The sequence below is a fragment of the Molothrus aeneus genome, chromosome 1, assembly GCF_037042795.1.
Source record: "Molothrus aeneus isolate 106 chromosome 1, BPBGC_Maene_1.0, whole genome shotgun sequence".
NCBI lineage: Eukaryota > Metazoa > Chordata > Aves > Passeriformes > Icteridae > Molothrus > Molothrus aeneus.
In genome coordinates, this window is record NC_089646.1 from 17,391,623 (window position 1) to 17,413,071 (window position 21,449).

Genomic DNA, 21,449 nt, shown 5'->3' on the forward strand with positions numbered 1-21,449 from the left:
TGCAGACAGGCAGAGACCCTGAAACCCTGTAACCCTGGATCAGATAAACTGCCTTTTTGAAGAATTGCATTCACCAAAGTCCCCAAAGTTTAGAATTACTTTAATGGTTCCTTTGGAATCCAATCCAGCACTGACATTAAAAAAATCCTCAATTTGTTAGGGAAAAACATTACAATTTTTATAGGGTTTCTTTCAGCTGTGCACCAGCTCAAGTACTCACTAAATACAGGCAGGAAAACTTCTTCCCAACCAGCTCTAAACAAAATTATTTTCCTGGTCACTTTGTTACCATGGTAACTCTGGGCTGTGAGGTCAGAGGAAAAGCCAAATGCCTTTTTATCTCAGCAGCTGGTGTTTGTTAGGAGGGCTTGCCCAGAGTATGTATGGTATAAATGAATGTGTGTCCTGGGCTCCTGGGCAGGAGCTGGAGCTGCCTGGATCTGCCTACAGGCTTTCCAGAGGATGATGGGAAGAGTAAGTTCTAGTAGGGAACACTCTTTCTAGGATGATGGGATCATTCAGGAGCTCTCCAATCCAACCTGCTGCCCAAAGCTACAAGATCAGGGCTTTATCCAAGAAAAGCTCAGAGGATGGGAATGGCACAACCTTTGAGTAACCTTCTCCACTGTTTGACTTCTCATGGTGAAAAAGTTTTCTGAGTATTCATTCTGAGCCTCTTGTTCAAGCCTGTACCTCTCTTCCTCCCACCGTGCACCACTGAGAAGTGTCCATCTGTCTTCTCCATCCCCTGCCCCTGGGTGCCAGGCTGACAGTGGGACACCCCCACCCCAGCCTCTCATGGCTGTGCAGGTGCAGCCCCACTTTCCTCTCATGAAATATAACAGGAGAAGCAAGAGGGTGTGTGAAAATACATCTCTGGATTTCCAAAACCACAAAACTATGGAAATAATTTCCTTACTTCTTAAAACCAGTGAAAACTTTAGAAGTGGTGCTCAGAAGGCACCCATCACTTGAGAGAGCAAAGCTGCCCTCATTTTGAGCTGAACACCCTGGGGTAGTACAGTGAAAAATGTACAGGCCCTAATTTTTTGGTATCTGGACTTCTTGCTTTCGAAGCACTTGTATACAGTTCATTTAAATAACATAAGTAATTCCCTTCCCTTCTTTCCATCTCATGTTTCCATGACACCTGACAGCTTGACTCAGACTGTTACCCAAATGGCAGCTTTCCAACCCAGGAGACCCTGGGACAGGTACATGTGAACACATACATATGCCCATGCAGGAACCTACCTGGGCTTGCACATCAATTATCAGTCATTAAAAACCACCAGGCTGACAACTAAAAATAAACTAAGTAGCCTAAACTATCTGTATTTATGCAGACATAAGAATGTACAGAGGTTGTGCTGGATGAAATGTTCATGTAGCACCATATTGAGCAGTGGGTGATCTCTATGCAAAGAGAATTATACTACTTATCAGCCATCTAGTTAGGGATTTAAGAATTTTCTATTGACCATGTTCAGGGATCTTGATGGATTTGTCTTCCATGAGCCCTCCAATGCTTTTTGAACCCATGATATGCACAGCAATCTATTAAAGTGAGCTCCACAATTTATTCATGACATATGCAGAGGAAAACTTCATTTATTTTAAGCTGCTGCATGACGGCCACCCTGGGTGTTCTATAGTTACTGCACAACAAAATCCAGCAAATTCCAGACTCCTAATTACCTTTGAATCATTCACAATTTTTATAAGTCTCATCCCTGTTTCTGAGTCATCTCTCTCCCAAGGTAAACAAGTTTCATTTACACAGCTGCCATTCTCTTTCATCTTTTTTGTTCCCATTCTTTGTATCTTTCCTATATCTGTTAGACAGGTATAGATATTTGAGATGAGGAACCCAGGCATGTGCACACATAGTACAGATGAGCTATAGGATTTTAGAATGACATTGTAAAATGTGGTCTACTTATTTCCCCTTGTTTTCTAACATTGTAGTTACCATTAAATTCAAGAGAATATAGAATGGACTCTACAATTTTGACCTCAAAATTGCAACCACTGAGAAAACAGAGCTATTTCCTAACATAAAATCCTGAACATAGTGCATATCTACTCTAATGAAAATATAAGGAAAAATCCAGAAAATGATAATGGCATGATATGATCATAGAAGCTGTAAAGTTAGTTACTTTACAAGTTTGATGGGAAACCCACTCAGTTTGGATCAATAATGACTTCAGAAAATCACAACACAAAAGCCTGCAGACAGATTTAATATAAATGTGCTTTATTGCAGAGAAGTTACATTATTTACATGCTGCAACACATTACAACATAAATCTATCAAGTATTTCATGGTGGATGCTGTTGGTTGCCAGATAACATTGTCATAAGAACCACATTATAAAGTGAAGAGACTTACAGCTTTATATACTCTACAACTTGGAGTAGCTAAAATTTTAAAAGTCAAAGGCAGTGTTTGCTCAGGCCTGCCTGTTGTCATATGCATGCAAAAGCCTAAGGAGAGCAAATATAAATGTCTTGTCTGGTTTCAGGTCTATGATGCCACCAAAGCTGATGATAGGTGTGCACTGATTTATATTTTAAAGCGCATAATCTTGCATAAATTATACAAGTCTAATAAGATTGGTATAAATCTAATTACTTATAAACCATGGCTTAGAAATGAAGGAGAAATGCAGCTTGCACATGCATTTAGAAGGACAACCTAGCAAATGTTTATGACCTTCATGTTTATTGTCTTTTCTCTTAACAGATCTGCTAGAGAACATCCTTATAACATCTTTACTCTAGAGTTGCACTTCTCTTGGCTAAACAATGACAATGAAATTCCAGAAAAAGACACCTAAGCAATCTAGTCAATATATGCTGGTGGAGAAAAATCTATGAAATACAAAACATTATTTATGTCTAACTTAGTATGTCTTCATTAAGCAATGCTTCTAGCAGCATCATAGTGAGATAGGATAGTTGAGTGAAGTTTGGCCCCTCATTTTCTTAAATGTGAAATAATTTAACTCCCAATTGAATCTGTAGCCCAAAGATCAGTTGCTTAATAAATTGGGGAAAGCTTTTTTGTTTTCTAAAGGAAAGTTTTCCAATTGTGTCAGTCTTAGGGGATGTGACTACAATGAGCCTAAAGAACCACAACAGACAGTTTTTAAGAAGTGAGGGAAAGGGTCAGGACGAAAGAAATCTAAACCAAACAAGAATATACAAGCCAATGCCTTCCCTGGTTAACCAGCCATTGCGTTTTGCTTTCTGTGCAGCTGGGCTGTTTTACACCAGCCAAGGACTGGGCTTTAATGAAATTATCTTTCCAAACAGAAAGAAAGGGAAAGGAAACCAAGCAAGTACAGATATACAGCGGTGGCACAGTCACAGTCATGCATGACGGGCTCAATCCTGCCAGAACTGCAAGGGGCAGTGGTGCAGTGTGGACACTCTGCCAATGCGGATCCCCCGTCCTCGGTGCACGAGGCACCCCACAGGGCTCCTGCAGAGCAGGGCATGGGCAGTGTGGCCTTGCTCAGCTCTGAGATAAAGGATGGAGGGCCAGATGAGCAAGGGCATGAGGGCTGGTACCTGCTCCTTGCAACCATCTGTCTCCAAGAGGCAGTGAGTACATACAGAGATCTCCTTCCCCGATCCCTCCGTGGATGTCTCTTCTAACCTCACAGTCGGGCTCCCGTAAATGAGCCAGGGCAGGCTGCCATAAGCTGTCCCCCTGTCCCAATCCCAAAAACCACTGCTGACACTGCAGAACTTCCCTTCAAGGATAGGAGAGGTGTAAGATTGTCACCATTTCAGCAGGTTTAAAATTGTGTATTTCTCTGCACACAGGGTCAGTGTGCTCCTGGAGGCCTCCCAAAAAGCTCTGTTCCTAGGAGAGACTTCTTCCCATGGAAATTCAGGGTTATTTTCTCTCAGAAAAGCTGACCAAGTCCCACTGAAACTGACAAGACAAGTTACAGACAAATCCCATGGGTGTCTGGGACTGGGAAGGGAGAATCTGAGCACACTAGGTCTAATCTCAACTCTTTTCCACACCAAGGACAGAGTTGGATTTGGGCTGCACATAGGATGCCAGTGGCCCTGTGTGTGCAAAGTGGGTGCAAGATGTCCAAAGCACCCAGACTCATATGCCTGACTCCCTTTCATGGGTGGAACAGGGATTCTGGGTTGAAGGGTCCCAGTCAGATCTCCTAGACCATAATTATGCCCTACAAAAGAGGGATGGGAGAGTCAGACGAGCCCGGGGTAGTAAAGACCTAAGTCAGCACATCCCCATGGTGGAACTGAGCACTATCCTGGATAACCAGGTTGGCTGGGGCAGTTCAGTCAATTTCACCTGGAGCTAATGAGCAGAATTTATTAGTGAGGTAACACATTTAGACAGCACCAAGACCTGAGTCAACTTGTCCCCAGCTGGCTCAGGTGTTGGCACATGTCAGGTTTGGGCTTAGCAGCGGCAGTAGGAAAATGAGATCCATCTTGATCTGTCAGTCTGGACATGCCCATAGACTCCTCTCCTTTTTGAAGGACTGAAAAATCCTCTTCCCCATTGTCGAAATCCCTCTGCTCATTGCATTTTATCTTAAGCCACTTTTTCTATGATGCCACAAAAATCAGTTTATACTACATACGTGTATGTGCATGTGTGTATTAGATATGACATTTATATATATATATTAAACATATATAAATATCTATTTTTATATATATTATATATATTAAACAACACATTCTATTCAATCATCCACATTTCATGTTCTTCCACCGAATTCCATCACTTCTCTCAAATTGCACAAGTTCTTTAGGACTGAGCTGTCTTTGTTTTGGAGTACACTACGTACAATTTCTGTGAACAGCACTTTACTGGTACTGCATTGAGATGGCTGGGGCTGTTTAATTACTGCTGACACTCCTCAGAAGAGTTCAACATGTCCTCAGGCCCTGATGGTGAACTGTCACTAAGACTTATAGTTGTGAATGGGCCACCTATGAATTAAGCTCATATGCACAATGAGGACTGTAGCTATTGCTGAAAAGTAGCACTGTATCAAACACCAACTTTTACTGTAAATGTACATATAAATTTAAAAAAAGTCAAAGCATTTTGGACAGTTGGAGAGAGATGCCATCATTTCCGTTCCCACTACAGCTTACATTTGCATATGTGGGGGAAGAGTAATATTTCGGAGTTCTCACTCCAAGAGCCAATTTTTTGAGGTTTGCCAACAGGGGTAAACAGTACAGTGTTGTTCCATAAATAAAATATCTCCCAGAGCTGTCTGGTGTTAGTAAAACATGTGATCATTTCTGGAGTATATTCATTGTCATTCTTGCTTGTCTTATTTAACAGGATAGGTTCAGTATGAAATACTGAATAAGATCATCACCATCGATGTCTAAAGTAAGATTTTTCGTCTCTTAGATGATATTTTCCAATTAATAACAAAAAACCCAGATAAGTTGTCCTACCAGCATATGCAGCTAAGACAACTGAATTTCCACTATTAACAAAGTCTGTTAGCATTAAGAGGGAAGTGCATAACTCACTGCATATAAAACCCCTGAATAATACAGTATCAAACTATAAATATAAATAACAGAGAGTAAACAAAACAAAAAAAGACTATATAAATTACAGGAAAGAAAAACAAATAATCTCCAAAGCCCAAAAGAATTTCCCAATATGAATTATGGCTTCCACAGCCAGTGAAAGGTTACTGCAATTCTATATATAAACAAAAAGTTCTACAGCAGGTATTTTAACTTGCAATTAGAAGACAGTATCTGCAGATTGCATAAACATGTTGTTGTGTCACATAATATCAAAGTTATTTGCAAAAATTATACAATCTGGAATGCTTTAATATGAGACACAACAATGTACTTAAACACACAGTAATAAGAAAATGAAAGCAATCATTTTATAAAATATTCTTGGGATGCATTGAGTTAGCAGTGCTATTTAGATTAAATATGAAAAGTGAAAAGTCATCACTTTTTAATAAGCTGCTCGTTGGTACCCCTTTTTGCCATCAGGACATTTTCTGTGTCCCACTTCTGCTGGATCTTTAAAGTCCCAAGGGCAAGTTACAGCCAGTTATGGCATCCAGAAATAATTTGGTTAAGATCTATACTGTGCGTTTGTTATCATCTTATTATTTTTTCTTTTAAAAGAAAATTGATTTCACAAAGGCAGATTTCTTTCATTGACACAGTAAAATCCTTGGAGCAGGGACCATATTCTGGGCACTGCTAATCACATTGTTGGCACTCAACATATAAATAATAACAACAATAACGATAATTTACTTTGCTTAACTCCTACATATTTTTAGTGCTGATTCCCTTGATTTAAGTGATGCTCCTTAGGAATTTTCAGATCCTTTTGGCCTAAGTCCCCTCTGTCTTTCTTGTTGTCTGTCTTCTCAAGTTGCTACTCTCCTCAGTCCAAAAGCCTCTTATTTTCGAGGTGCTGCTGTTTTATTTGCACTTATAGCAGAGGTGTTCAATAAAGCTACACTTCTTTCTGCTTTTGGTAAATCTGTTGTATCATACTCCCAAGGGCAGACTTCAGCTCGAGATGCTAAAGGTTGCTGTATGTAACTACTTGGCTTATGGGAGTTAGATGAAAGCACATTTCCCTCAGAAGAGGTAATTTTTTTCTGTTCAGCCAATTTATTGAGGTTTTCCTTTTCTGCTGTTTTCTGGGGCAGCTCCTCCCGCTCTCCAGGATGGGTATTAGGTGTATACCTATTAACATTCTCACACTTCAGCCCAGGAGACACCTGGGACTTGGAATTTGACTGATTTTTCTCATTTTCAAAGATCTGGTGCTCTTGTGTCTCCTGAGTAGCTTCCACCTTCTCTGAACTCTTTTGATTTGACTGTTGGTGCCCCTCTGGTGTCTTCAGCTTATGATGAGTCTTCCCCTTTGGCTGGGAAGGGTGGTTTTTCTCTGCCTCTGAGGAAGCAATAGACACATGTTTTTGAGCTTTAGAGTCAAAAGGCACAGGACCAGGAACTTGGTCATATATCTCCCAAGGACAAACTTCTCCTATGTCGAAATTTTCCTTGTGTAGAGACTTACCTGGCCCTGTGTCTGGATTTGCAGGTGTTTGACTGACCTTTTGCTGTTTAATAATTCCAGATTTATGTGTTTTCTTTGTTTCCTCAGACTGGGTAGAGTTTTTCCGGTGGGAATCCTTATGTTCCCCTTTATCGGAGGCTGAGTGCTTTTTGGTGGCCTCCTTACCCTTCTGCTGAGATTTATGAGATTTAGTGCTTTCTTCTAGACTTTGTGTTTTACCTGTTAGTCCCAGAGTCTTTTCCTTGGCACTAGCAATAACACTGAGGGATTTTTGTAACACAGATGTTCTTGGGTGCAGAGGCTTCTTATCGGCACTTAAATTATGCGCACTTGCTGATTTGCACACCAAAGGGACCGATTCAGTAGAGACAGCTTCAACCTTTTCAGGAGCATTTTTGGCTAATTTGTTACCATTCAAGGAGTCCAGAAGTGTTTTCTCAGAAGCTATAACTTCTGCACTTTCTGTAGTTAAGCCATTTGGTTCTTCTGTTTGATCCCTAACATGATCGTAAGTGCTGTGGGACTTTTTTAAGGAAAAGACTCTGTTTTTCAAAGTATCTTCTTTTGGCTTTGAAGAACTTGTGGAATCTGGTGGGTTTTTCTTCAGTGTGGCCAAGTTCTTCACAGCACTGTGCTCCATCAGGTCCTTCTCGTCCCTGGAGCACTGCCTGGTGACCGTCTCAGGGATTTCTGTGATACGCCGCATTATCGAGCGCCCCAAGCCCTTTTTAGAGCACCTTTTTTTCTGGAGATGTGGATTATTAGCAATCATCTTTTTCCTTTTATAGATTTCAAGCTGAGCATATAGTTTCTTCAACTCATCCTGCAAAGCAAAGTGAATGGCAAAACTAGTATTTACAAAGTGACTACAGTCAAACAAGCAGCCTGATGAATACAAGACCTATTGCTCTAAAAAGGGCATTAAACTCATTTCACTGTCTTTTCTAATTCTTGAATATGTCATTTCTCCATCAACTTGAATCCCATTTTTTTTCCACTTAAAAAAAAGTTCAACTCTCATGCACAAACATGTTACTTTCCATAGCATGCACACTTCATACTCATTTATGCTGTTTCAGATTTCACATGTTACTTTCCATAGCATGCACACTTCATACTCATTTATGCTGTTTCAGATTTCACAATGCTATAGTGTGTGCTTTCCTGCTGAACTCTATAGCTGCTTTTTGTTCTGAGAATATAAGGCCTTTAACCATGTAAAGTAAGAATAAAGTAATTTTCTCCATTAATCAACTTTTAAAATTTTTATCTTTATAGTTACATATGCTTATGTATGTGTTACATACAAATGACTAATTAAACTGAAACCAAAAGCTGTTTGCACTTCAAAACAAATCAAAGAATCTATGTAAACTGAGTAACAGCTCTTGCTGAGGATGATTCCTCCTTCTTAGCCACCACTATGACTTTTACTACAAATAGTGATGCAGCATCTCTTCACACTAGTAAATACTACATGAGAGTTTACATGACCTGATACCACAATCCTAAAAGATCTAAACTGGCATTTTCCAGCTGATATCTGCAAAGAGAAACAAATGCATGCAAGTTGGAGTTTCCTTCTAGGAAAAAGTGTTCTTGAAAAGGAATGCTATTTAAATGAGATTTATGTACCCGAATATCTTCAGGATCCAAACTGTGTTCACTCCATGCTGAGTTGATGCTGCTGTTCAGATAGGATCCAGACCGACCCATATCAAGCTCATCTTCATAAGCTTCTGTAGCTATATCATCTCTTGGGTTATTGCTTGAATGTGAAAACTGCAATAAGTATTCAAAAAAAATGTTGCCATGAGTGCAAAAGTTTACTTCAACATCAGTGTAAGAGCTTACAACTGTTTTTATGGTACAATGACTGATGTGATTCTCAAATTCAAAACATCACTTAAGCTTCATTGGCTTAAGTAGTGTCCCATGGAGTCTCAGTATTGTGTGAAAGGAACTCTTATTAATGATGGCTTAACAAGATAAATCTTAGAAATTTGCATAAGGAAAAAAAATCCCTACTTATTTTGATAGTTGTTTGAACCTCTTTAAATGGCATTTCAGTTATGCTGACATGAAAATAGACTTTCAGACATTATTTCCTATAAGGCTGCTAAAACAGTAGGACACTATTTTTTACAATACATATCTTAATAATCCTGCAGAAAGCAATTCTCCTATTTTAGATGCTAACCCTGAAAAGGAAGACAGAAGGCGGGGAAAAAAAAAAACCACAAAAAAAGGGAGAAAAAAGAGAAAGAAACTAATGAAAAAGTAGTAGACAACTTTTTTTCTTCTATGTTTCACCAGGTCCTTGAATCAGGAGTTGGAGTGAGGTTGTCATTATTGTTTTGTTCATATTGATTCACTCATCTGAATTTACTATTGTCCACATAGTCATCTGTCTTCAGGACTTTATGAATAGAACTAAACCTTGTGCATCTTAATTCTCTGAATTCTTTGGTGTGTTGGAAGAAATGTCTGTGCAGTGAAACACAGATAATAAGCTAAAAATGAAAATGCTGATCAGTAGTTATGAGTCAGCTTCAGAAAGGTCAACAAATTTTCTAGGCTAGTTTAAAAAGACACCTCTGAAGATGTGTAAAATCTCTGAAGATATGTAATAATGTACATGAATATAAAAGAAAATATAATATTGTTGCTAAAGACCAAAAAAGTAATTTAAAATAAAACAAGGTTATGCAGTATTAAGGCCGCATCAATGGGTCCCTTGTTATGACTGTTCAATGTCCATATATTTGACAGTCATCAGCATACCCTGTTCTGACACACAGGAAAAAGGCAGGAATAGCAGCTTCATTAACCTGAAAATTCTATCAACCTCAACTGCTTAATGCTCTTTCTTCATATGTAGCTTTCACCTTTACTGCTATTTTGACTCTTGAGCTTTTGATTAATATGATTAGTCATTCTGAAACTCATTAGAAAGTCATTCCTTTTGCTGGGGTACTGTCCTCAAGAGGAAGTTCCACTCCATTCCTGGGGACTGTTGCTAGGGGCAGGAGGAGCCAGATCTCCTGCCCCTGGTGAGATGACACTGGAGCTTCCAGGGCTGCAGCTCAGGGGATTTCTCTGCCCTTCCCTGATCCTGCCATCACCATCTCCCTGTGCCCCCACACACCTCTCTTGGCTCCCAGCACCGCGCCTGGCTCCCTGCCATGGCCATGTCCCCTCCCAGTGTGCAGCATCTGTCTGCCCCAGGCTCTGACTTGCAAAGGGTTCTCCTTTTTCAGCCTGTAACTGCCAGGTTTAAATCCCTACCTCCCCATCTCATGGCTAGTCCAGCCTCCTGATCCCAGTGGTTCTATGCCCTTGCCTAAATTTTGTCTGTTCTCAGCTAACTCTAGCAGCAGCATGGTCATACAAATACCTAAAAAAAAAAAAGCACAATTAGGCAGGATTATTTTCTTCTTCTATTAATCATATCAACATTTTAAATACTTTAAACTCCTAGAATTTTGAAAGCTGAAAGAAAGAAAGTTTGAAAATGTTTACTTTTAAATAATAAAAACAATACAGCTTTCAAGGTAAAATAGCCATATTTTACATCCTCCTTTTCCATCAGTTGTTGCTAGATTTACACAGAAATGCTTCTGCATGACAACATTTATCTTCCTCAGACTTGGCAAAAGAAAACAGACTCAAATACCTTAGGGATCAGAAGTAGCCCAACAGTGACTGTCACAGTCAAATGTGTGTGTGCAAAGAACAGCATCAGCATCCAGTCAGACTGAAGTCTTGAAGAAAGAATGAATCTGAAAATAGAATTCAGGGTTGCAGTTCACTGCATTTCTCCAGTGCATTAGATTCAATATCTTTAGGTTTCTTTTCACTGCAGGGCCAAACACAACTGGTTTTGTTCTGTACTGCTTTCATACAGACTAAAAATTACATCCACACAACTTCCCTATATGCTAAAATTTCAAAACAGCTCTGAAAAATAAAATCAACAAACCAAAATATAAAAAGAAACAACAGACCTTAAATTATACTGCTTATTCCATATATCTCACTCTATTGAGCTGTCGTTTTGTTTTGTGTATAATGTCACAGTTTCTTTGGCCTGAGTTATGGCAGCTTACATACATTAAGGAGCTGAAGGGATGGTTTTAGGTTAAGCACATGTACTATGATGAATTGCAGTGCACTTTATAAACACAGGATGTCCACAGATCACAGCTATTGAGTACAGCTGATAAGCCATCCAAGGGAGAACTGAACTGAAATGCATTTTAGCAGGGAGCAGAGAAATGATCTTTATAGCAGGACCGCCCAGCTCACTGCTGTGGGATCCAAGAGCCACATGTGAATGCTTGGAAATGAGTGGCTGAACTTGGCAAACAAAACAGTTCCTTGCTGAGCTTTCTAAAGGAGTGGTAGAAGAAGCAGTGCAGTTAAAGCTGAGGCATGCTTGGCTTGTCTGCCTTGGTGAGCTCCCAAAGCCAGGAGCAGTGAGCAGAGCAACAGATGAGTGGATGTACTGCTGGCTTGCATTTTCCAGGTTAACAAAAATCATTCAGATAGAAATGACATTTGCAACTTATCCAAGTTCACAGATGCACATTTTGAAGAAGCTTTTGTTAGCAGAAATAGTCTGGCATGAAACACTGGCTTACATGCTGTAATAATACAGTCATAATTACTTGTTTAATACTTTGTAAATGCAATATTTTATGAACACAACAAAATATCCCAATTAACTAATTCCTATAGAGTTCCTGTTGCTTTGGGGTGTGAGAGAACATGAGGAGGCTTAGGCCTGAGATTTAGCAAACTGAACACAACTGCACTGATGAAGATGACATGAGAAACTGATGGATGTAACAAATAAAGAGCAAAAGGGGAACAAAAGTTACAGACAATGCTGTAAGGGATGGCAAGATTTCACAGGTGGTTAATAGGGAGTCATTTGAAAGATGGGAAAACCTCACAGGTAATTGAAGGACCTTGGAGGGAGCAGAACTTACAAGGTCAGTGGCAATGATGTAACCATATCAGCAACAGCAGATAAGATGGTGATTACCTAGATAATGGCATCACAAATGCCAAATTTGAAGACAGATGCAGGAAAACTGTGACCAACCAGAAAAAAATAGTGAGGGTGGTTGGTTGTTTATTTGGAAGAAAGGGACTGGAACAGACAGAGGATAAGGTAGATGAGAGAAAAACAAGCATGGAAAGAAGGGGGGGGATAAAATGGTTAGTGACATGTAAGCAAGTTGTCACTGAGCTCTGTACCTGACGTATCTCCCATCTTCTCATTAAATCCTGGTGTGATGCACGGTGCAAGTGCAATTGATGAACAAACCTCAGGCAGCGCATGGGTGGCCCCTGGGAAGACCCAGAGTGTCATCCCAGGCCCAGCTGCAGAGGAGGAACAGGACCAGGCTGTGTGTGTGACCTGCACCGGCCCCTGTGGGCAGCCAGGTGCTGTGTGACTGCCCCAAGGTGGATCTGCTCAACCTGCAATAGAGCCAGCAGCAGCCAGATCCATCAGACAGGTGGGAGAAAGCACCCACATCCTGACGGCCGCTACTGCATTTGCTTAACCTTTAACAGATCCAGTCCTCAGATTCTGTGAAGGCTTTTTTGCTTGCTTTATGCTGGAGACCTTGACTGATTAAGGTATCCATGCCATACCATGCCTCTGAATGCAAAATCACATTTGTAGTAGCCATTCAGACCTAGCAAAGATAGGATTTCTATTTGAATGAGATTTTTTCCATACAAATTTTGGGTTTCTCAGTAATATAAGAGCAATGCAGGAATTTAATACTATGATGATCTGAAAAAAATCCAGAATTCTCTGTTTCTGAAATGGGAATACTTTCAAACAAAAACAAAATGCAAACAGTTCAAGGTTTTATTTAGTGCTCACATCAATCTTCCATGAGCTTTGGGAGTTTTCAGACTGGATGGCTGCCTTGTAGGTGTCCTTCAAGGCTCCAGTACTTTCAGCTTCATGACAATTCAGGTATGTCATATAAATCTAAGTTTTACACTAAGTTTTACATTTCTGCCCTTTCAGTTGCATCCAGAACTTGGCAGGGAAGATAGAAAGGAAAAAAAAAAAAAAAAAAGAAAAAAAAAAAGGAAATGGATTAAGAGTTGGGCATGCAGAAATGGAGAAATGGACATAATCTCAGGAGGGACTCAGGAGGGATCGTGTGCATTTTTTCAATCTTATCTATAAACACTACACAATATTTCTTCAACAAACCAGCATATACAAGACAGATGGGAAAGAATCAATACAAAATGTACATTAAAACTAAAAAAAAAAAAAGAAAAAAAAAGAAAAGAAGGAAGAATAGGAACAGCAGACCTTAGGCTGTAGGTACAGGATTGTCAAGACAAACTGAAAGACTTAATCCCTTTGTGTCTCCTTCATAAGGAATGTATTTAAATGCCACATTTTCCCCTTTCTTTCATCCAAGGTTACTTGCCTCCTGTTCTATTGTTAAAAGAAACTTGCAGCCTACAAAAATACCTCTGAACTGTATGTTCTAACATGGCTCAACACACAGTTTAGGAATATACATCAATGGGGGAAAATTGACTGAGAAACTGTCATATTGGTAATAATAAACTCAAAAGTATTGTAAGTGAATTTTACGTCTATCAGGAATGAAAAGGAAAATGCTGCCATCAATTAAAGATTTTAAATAATAACTTTGCAGATATTTGTGTTAAGGAGTATAGATTTTGAGTGTATGTGGGTGTTGAAATACGGGGTTAGGAGAAGGGGAAGGAAAAAAAAAATGGCATGCCTGAAAAATGCAGTGAACTGTATAACAATGATAAGAGAAAAGAGCACCAGGAAGGAACAGAGATGAAGGATTTGCTTTGCTGATGTTTACTCAGAAAAAACCATGAAAGCAAAATCAAGAAGACAAGGACAAATGTTAGTGCCAAGACAGATCAAGGAACAGAGAAGAGTATTTGAAGACTGTCAATGAAGTAATGTAAAAAAAAAACCAACTTAGTAGATAAAATCTGTTAGGAGGCAAAAGAAGGTGTGAGAATGTTAGAAGAAAGTCTTAAGAGTTTTTACAGGACGAGATGAAACTCGTTATCTTCCTTTTTTTGCATTTTTTAGGACTAATTCATTTCTACAGGGTACTCTGTAGGAAAGCCAGATTCAGTAAATTTTCATGTAGCTCTAGCAAAGACCCTTATTTATTTGTTACTACCCAGATAATTTACAAGTATGAAATGCAGAGCTCATTATAGATTTCAGAAGAAACATGGGCTTTATATTACTGATACAGCATTATATGTGTAACAATTTTTTTATGTCAGCATATAAAACACTATGCTTCATGCCCAAACCAGTACAATCATCTTAACACATAGCAGCAGCAGCTCACCAATCTGTTACACATCAGTAAAGTTCATACAAACCAACATTCTTACCTGCTGTTTTTCTAGGGATACAAAACAGTGAATGGTATGTAGATGACTGAAGACAGACAGTGGAATTGCTATACCTAATTTATCATACACACTGAACTTTGATCTAAGAAAATATCACCTAACTATACAGAAAAAACCCTAATTATAAAATTTCATATTCTTGGATCCCATGGGAACAGTTTTAAGTTTAGTAAGCACTTAATTTGCAGAAACAAATATTTATAAGACCTTCCATTATGCATCCTATCCCAATTCACCCACTCTAAGTTGCACCATAGGAAACCTGAAAGATAAATGGTTAATTACTAGATCTACAGATCACTTGCCTAATTGTATGGAATATAGCAGAGATAATGAGCTCATTGTGAACTGCAACAGCCATATAACGTGGCTCATGAAATGCTGATGGGACTGTCCGCACTGCATAGCAGAGATAAACACCCCACAAGAGGAATAAAAATTCAGCTGTGAGAAGAACAAAAAGAAATAATTTGCAATTAGTTTTATAGATGGAAGGAAATTTGAAGCACTACAGTATCTTCTGTATGTGTGAGTATCTAAGCAAAGACAATACACATGTATATAAGTACACACATAGACAGTCAAACTCTTTTGGATATTGTCACTGTACATGATACATTTGGTTTTAATTTTACACATCTTTTTCCACATCAGGAACCTTTGCATTCATGGCATTTCAGTTTACCAATTGACAAACTCTGAGACAATGTCTAAAACTGTCTTGCTTGGTTTTAGAATTGGTACTACAGAAGTCTGACATCACTTCAAATAACAAGTATTTTTAATTGTAGCTCTGGTTCTTGTTACAGAGGCAGATACAGTGCTACTACCAGTGCTACTATATGCTTTTTAAGACAACACTTTCATTTCAAAGGTTTATAACTTAGATAAAACAAGGCATTTTGTGTTTAAAAATACCTCTGTTCAAGGCAGTTAATTCTGCTGGTACCCATAATATGACAAGTCACTTCTGAGGGTCTAATCCACTTAAAGAAATGATGTGATTCTTTTAGGAGAAAAATAAGTAAAGGAAAAAAGGAGAAAAAGTAGAGTGTCTGGACCAGCCTAAACAATTCAGATAGAGACAGCTCATCTGCACCCAACAGTACACTGACTTCAGCTTCCAGTGGACAGCCTGATGTGACATCATTTTGACCTTGATACAAATGAGGTGATTTCCTAACCACCTCAAAAAAAACTCCCAGAAAAACACCCTGCAGCTCTGTCATGCAGTTATGAATAGAGCTGGTGCCAGTCCCTCTTGCCTTGCAGTCTGGGTTGCCAGTGGCTGAAGTGTTTGAGTGCCACCCAGTAATGTGCAGCTCATGTTAGACCCCTGCACTGCCAGCACTGCTCCAGACCAGCTTCAGAAACTGTGATCCCACTGTTACTCATACACTTCTTTTGTCTTGTTGAATTTTTGCAATAGAAACTACACTTAAATGCAGTTTACTAGAAAATAAATTGGTTTTTAGACTTCTTTTTGCCAATAGTTTTTCTGTACTGTAACTAAACCTGGTGATCAGTGACATCGCCCTGTGGAACTGGTCAGCAAATAATTACTGGTCTGGTTTCAGTAATGACACAAATGCTTGTGAACCCACCATTAAGAGCAGACTAAAATATAATGTCAGCACTGGATATCTCATAATAACACACCCTCCAGTTCCTCCACATCTTGTAATCCATGACTGCTGTAACTTATCTATAATATATTGTTATACCATTTTGAAACTTCAAATATTGCTATTAATTCCAGCTAAAATCAATAAGAGATAAATCTGGATAAAATGAATTGGGTCACACAGATATCTCTGTGCTATGAAAAGAGCTCAGTTTGAACTCTGAACAACACTTAGCACATTTCTTAATGAAAAATACATGTTCTATCTCCAAGATCCTATTTTTACTAGAACACAGCCTTCATAGACCCAGCAGTCTTACCAGTTACATAAACCCAAACATCTGAAGGGGCATAATCCATCCATACTGCTGGTTTTGAGATCTTCCTCACCAAATCCTAACACTAATAAACTTTTTGATCTTTTGACTAAGTAATAATATGATTTGAAACTTTACTGAGTGTCAAAATGAAAAAAAAAATATGAATCCTCTGAGACTGTGTTCCAGCCTGTTTTGAGCTCAGCAAAAACACACATGCAGGTATGTTTTTCCCAAATTACTCATACCCTTGGGCAAAGTGGCTGCTACTTCCATTTAATTTCTAGAAAATTAGTTATGCTATAAATGAAGTCTATCATTCTGGTTTCTTGAAAACTCCTGCACAAAATGACTTACAAAGCCATCTTGATCCTGAAGTCTTTCCTGAACAAAATTGGAATACAAATTTGGCTTTAATAAAATGAGAATAAAAGTTTTTTACAAATCTTAGCGTTTGGGTTTTTTTCTTTAGGTAGTTGCCTCACATATGCAGAATCATGGCACTGGAATGTATTGCTCCTCAAATGACTGTAATTTATTGCTTTCATTGCTCCATAATGATTTAGAAGAAATTGAAAAGCAGAAAATTGTTGGAATTAGGCTGCTAAAGCCAGATCACTGTATCTTACTGTCCTGTCTTCTATGGAAACCCTTCATACTAACACTGTTCAGCAGGGCTCCTCTAACATGCCAGACAATGCCTATTTCCTCACATTTTACCTTTCATCCAAACTTCCCCTGCTCCCCAGCATGAGCAGCAGAACTGAATAGATGAGCTAATTGTGAAATAACAGGCACACTCCACAAAACTACCCATGGTCTGGTTCTTCTTCCTCTTTCTCAGCTGAAGCGAGAAGAACTCCAAGTTTGTTTCTGACTAAAAAGATCAGGTACAAGTGCTAACAGAGGCTGAGAGTTTGAAAAAGTTTGGCTTTCAAAGAAATAAAAAAAAAATCATGTAAAATTTCATTTGTTGAAGGTATTCTTACTTGAACTAAAGAGCGAGGGCCAAATTTTGCTCACTTTTAGAAGAAAAAATAAAATTGCTGTAATTTTGAATAAGTGGTTTTTGGTTGGTTTGCTTTTTTTGTTTTTTTGGGTTTACAGAGCAAATGAAAATGAAAAAGCCATACTTCCATTTAAAAAACATAACAAAACCCTCACAACACAACCATTTTAATTAGCTAGGCTAAGTAGAAGTGCAGGAAACATCTGATCTCCAGATCTGATTAATTCTGAAAATTTCAGTTTTCAGTTTCACAATCATAGTTGCAAGGAGTTCTTAAGACAAGAAGCAAATTCAAGGTATTAATATACTGAAACATAACAGTAGTTTGTACCATTCACTGCATAATACTTTTAGAAAAGCTTTACATTTAGAGCAGAGTTGGCATTCCTGTCTGCAGATAATAATTACTGTGACATCTGGTATGGAACACAAATATGGAAGAGCTCTTAAAACATAAGGTAAAATAACAGAGTTCCTTTACTTGCTAAGTCCAACATTACAATAATTTCATCAGCAATGACAAAACAGACTGATAGAAAACCAATTTATTATCTAAACCATTAATTAAACAGATTAAATGTATGATGTAAAAGCTGTGTTTGGGGGAGAAGTCAAGCTCCTATAATTAGCTACAGATGGTTAGTGCAATTTGCAACAAAAATCTGAAGGTGTTAAAAATTTTTGCTGTATTTTTTTCCTACATGGCCTTTTTACATTTGCAATATAAAGTAAGGTAACATATTAATGTATTTATTACTGCAATGAATAACAAAGATATAATTGATAGACAGATAGATAGATAGAAAGATAGATAGACAGATAGATAGATAGATAGATAGATAGATAGATAGATAGATAGATAGATAGATAGACAGATAGATAATTGAGTATATCTGGCCACCATGCAGCCAGGTTCTAATGTACAATTTATCTCTCTCTTAGACTGTTTATGGGACACTAGTGACTGCTTTGCACCAATTATCTTTAATGGTCAAAATCTATGAAGTGTGATATGAAATTCCTATTTGGCTTGCTGAATAATTTTCCACTAAAAGTCTGGTGTAGAAAAGTGACTTTCTGACCACTGAAGAAATATCTTATCATACTGCGTACCTGTCCAGAGCAAACTCAAAGCTCAAAACACGTGATCTTGTTTCTGTGATTTAGCACAAGGCTTAAAAATTATCCCATTTCATGTATCAAGCACAAAACCTAAAAATCCTTCCTTTCCCCTTCTGAAAAAATTATGGAAATTCCTAGGACAGAGAGCTGTCAGCTGTTCTCTGGACAGAAAATGCAGAGTCAAAACAATAAAACATAAAAGAGCTCTGAAAAAAACCTTGCAGCAGTTACCCAATAATTGTCCAAAACAGGCATTCAGATTTGGGAGAAAATCTCTGATAGATAAGAGGTTAAGAAAAGGCACAGTTGCTTTAAAGGCATAAATGGATGCAGATATGAATGGAAGGTAGGAGATGAAAATGTAAAGTGACCTCAATATGTCATGTGCACAAATGAATTGGTCTTTAAATATCTCTCTTCTTAGTCACTACCTACTTCTTACCCAGAGAACCTTTTATCTGGTCTTTGCATTATCTGATCAACCTGCTTAGTATAATTATTGGTGCTTAAAAATCAGGATTCTTCCTTGTCTTCATGATGCTGATTATGTTTTTGGAAAAGGAAGCAATTTGGAGCACTTAGCTTGATCATCCAACACACTGGGCCAGACTTGCCCAGTGCCACTGGCCTGTTACAATGCAGAGTGAGCCATGACCACTCACTTGAGATCTTTTCAGGCCACTGCTCATATTCTGCATCTTCTGATAATGAAGGGCAATGATATATATCCATAGTTTGTGGTATGTATCTGCTTTACAGAAAAGGATGGACACAGGGTTGTTATTACTGACTTAATCAAACTTTCTCAAAAGATCTGGGGTAACATATTTTCTAGGTTTGCTAAACATGCAGTGGTCTGTGTTGCTCCAAGCAGAAGCAAATCCCCACGTTAATCCATTGCTGCTTTCACTCCTGCTATGCAGATGTCTGTACTTCACCTAATCAAGGCTGCCTAATGAAGAAGGCTCTGCAATTTGTTGCAAATGACATTTGGATGTCTAGTGAACAACAGGAAAGACTGCAAGGGGGGAAAGTGGTCTAGCACACATGCACAACTGACCTGTAACTCTGCCCATGCCTCAGGCTCATATTCTCATATTCTATGAATATGAAAAAAAAATGCATTTGAGGTCCTCATTCAATCCAAACTTTGCATAGGTCATCATTTTTTGCAGAAGTGGGAGCATTTTTCTTGCTATTTGGGTGCCAAATACGCATTTTGCTGCGATTTGCAGCAAAAATAAGCATGCAGGGCTGTATTTGTTGCCAGTGAGACCTTACAAATGTTGCAAATATATTTGACTAAGCTCTGTAACTGAGCCAAAGGCATTGCAACATGGACAACCATATTAAATGGACCATATAACCCTAATCTCACTGTGCCTCAGCTCTGCCTGTGTAAAATGGGGATAATGCCACTCTGCCATTCAGGACAAGAGTGGAAATAAATTTACCCATATTTGTGAAGAGCTTAAGTCCTAAACTGTGGGTTTCCTTCCTGCCATGGTCAGGAGAGGAATGTGAATTATTTCAGACTATCCTGGTTGCTTCTCAGCCCTCCTAGCCTGGCAGAAATGCCTTTCTCTTCATTCCCTTCTTCATGCCAGTCCCTTGATGAAGATGATGTAAAGAGCTGTGGGCTCTCTGGAGCCAGGACACCCATTCCTGTGCTCACTTGCACTCTGCTGTCCAGGAGCTACTTGCAAAAAGAAGACAGCCCTGAAAGATTAAAGCCCATTTTCATGGCTCTGTATGAAGCTTTATGTCTGACCACACTTACTTGTTTAAAAAGCACCACCACAGGCCAAAACCAGGCCACTGCTCCCCAGGGATGGTGACATTAAAGCTGTGACTTGCCTAAGTTCAATTGGTATTCTGAACTCTACACTCCTGGTAAAATAGTACTGTTCCAACAATTTTTTCCCCATGTTTTAAACTCTAATTACTGATTACCACTCTACTTAGATCCATAACACAGCTACAGCAACTCATCTATTTCTCTACCACACTTCACTACATTTTAAATCCCATTTACTGAGATGAAGGGAGCTATGGATCTGGAAGCACAGCTCTTCCATCCGTTCATTCACTCAGGGTGCCAGCTGGAGCTGAGCATGCACCATTTTAAAACTGGAAAAAAAATTGTGTCCTCAATTGCTCCTGTGCTGCCAGCCAACGCAATCTCTTTCTGCATCGCTGTGTCCAATCTCCCACCTGGAGAGTTGCACCATGTCATAGGAGAAGCTTTTTTCTTCAACTGAAAGGATTTTCATATATTTCAATGAACTGTGATTACAAGTCTTTAGTGTTGAGTTATTCGTAGCAAATTATAAATTACCAGAGGTTTATCTGTCTCTCCCACCATATCTCAGCATCATTTTAATTAGCTATACACAGCAATAAAGAGAGCTATTTGTAGTATAAGAATTGATGGTGCCAGATTCAGACTTTTTTTCCTTCCAGAACTTCCATGGCCTGTGGCTGTGAAGGCTGAGAGAGAAGAGTGGGGTCCTCGGGCTGGTGGGAGGCACAGCATACTCTGTCCCCCAAATCATCACAAGACTGCCTTGCAGGTCTACTCAAAGTGATGCAAGGGCCATGCAGACCATGGTCTGTGAGTCCCATGGCTTCAGGGTACCCTAGAGATGGCTTTTGCTTACAGTGGAGACATATCCACTGACTTGAGTGTGAGCAACAGACCTAGGAGCCTCACTGCACTAAACATGTCATTCTCGGGTCTCTAGGAGCTCCTCTAATTTTTGCACTTCTTTTAGCCCTTATACTCAAGCATTTTCTTAATTCCTCTAGAATTAAGGC

General features: G+C 38.9%; 1 protein-coding gene across 1 annotated transcript in view; it reads right to left on the reverse strand.

The window, feature by feature from the left end:
* Positions 1-2,243: 2,243 nt before the first annotated feature.
* The window catches only part of GPR158 (G protein-coupled receptor 158), a 189,418-nt gene continuing 170,212 nt past the window's right edge, over positions 2,244-21,449 (reverse strand). The window contains exons 8-11 of the mRNA XM_066552121.1: positions 14,866-15,004; positions 10,773-10,878; positions 8,732-8,878; positions 2,244-7,919 (exon numbers count right to left, since the gene is read on the reverse strand). Coding sequence (XP_066408218.1) covers positions 6,468-7,919; positions 8,732-8,878; positions 10,773-10,878; positions 14,866-15,004 — 1,844 coding nt within the window. The 3' untranslated portion in view covers positions 2,244-6,467. The remainder of the gene's footprint in view (positions 7,920-8,731; positions 8,879-10,772; positions 10,879-14,865; positions 15,005-21,449) is intronic.